The following is a 1,065-nucleotide window of genomic DNA, read 5'->3' as shown; positions in this document are numbered from 1 at the left end:
TCGCCGCCTCTCCCTCGGCAGCCGGGAGGAGGAGAACGCCGACCGGCCGCGGCGCTGCTCCCTGGCTGGCAGCGAAGCCTGGCACCTGCCGGATGGAGAGCAGGTGCTGTGCGAAAGGACCCTTGAGGCCTGCGAGGCACAGACCTTCCAGGATCCCAAACTATGAGAGACAGCGTCAAAAAACATACAGTGCCATCACCGGTTTTTAAATAATACTTCAAGTGTTCCCTCTTGCCCTGGGACCCGGTCGCTAATTTGCATTCTTCATCTTCCTCAACAGCAGGTGGGAAACGCGGCTCCCCACGCTGGCCGCAGGGGTGGGGGGTTGGAAAGGAGTGGGACAGACCTGCAAGAAGGGAGCTGAAGGGACAGCCTGTGCCTGCTCTCAGGTTACACACACACACCTACCATTGCCCTGCCATCGCCACCCGGGCACCCTCGCCAGTCCTGCCCCTTTGTGAACTCCACCCTCGCCTCCGCTCTGCCCTGAGAGACAAGGCAGGTGCAGAATGGTATTAAAATTCTATATTTGGAGTGTCAATCGTCTGCTTCTGAAATAACACATTAGTAATAATTGTGTTTCCATAGAAACAAAACGGTGGGCCCAATATTTAGTGAAGCTTCACAGGCTCCTGGAAGAGAAATGCAGGATGTGCGAGGGTCCTTTCCTCCCTCTCCATCCCTTTCTTGTCAGTGTACATGGAAAGCAGCCCAGGGAAGGGAACAAAGCCTGCAGAGGAGCTCTCATGGGAGACTGGGTGAACAGTTTTCCTGTCCGTTTCAAGGGAGACTTAGGCTGTCTGCAGCTAAGCAGGAGTGACCTCTGTGCTGTCTACTATCACTCAGCAAAAGGTATTGCTTTGAGACAACCTCAGGCTTGAAAACTAATTCTCTCCAGTAAGACTGTGACTTGTAACATCTCATTTCACCAGAGCAAACTGGTGATTCCAGTGTGAATGTTGGGTCAGACGTGAAGCCCCAAACTTCTCACCCAGACAACAACCAGCTTGGGAAAGCTGACACAGCCTTCCAGGGGCAAGGTCCCTGATGGCCCCTGCTGCCACA

The 1,065-nt window shown here is 54.1% G+C and overlaps 1 protein-coding gene across 1 annotated transcript in view; it reads left to right on the top strand.

Moving 5' to 3' along the window:
- The window catches only part of GPR162 (G protein-coupled receptor 162), a 4,365-nt gene extending 4,199 nt beyond the window's left edge, over positions 1–166 (top strand). The window contains 1 exon segment of the mRNA XM_009998958.1: positions 22–166. Within this exon segment, the coding sequence (XP_009997260.1) occupies positions 22–166 (145 nt within the window).
- The last annotated feature ends 899 nt before the right edge of the window (positions 167–1,065 follow it).

The sequence above is a fragment of the Chaetura pelagica genome, unplaced genomic scaffold, assembly GCF_000747805.2.
Source record: "Chaetura pelagica isolate M959 unplaced genomic scaffold, ChaPel_1.0 scaffold120, whole genome shotgun sequence".
Lineage (NCBI taxonomy): Eukaryota > Metazoa > Chordata > Aves > Apodiformes > Apodidae > Chaetura > Chaetura pelagica.
The sequence above is the reverse complement of the archived record's forward strand: the minus strand, read 5'-3'. Positions and strand labels throughout refer to the sequence as shown.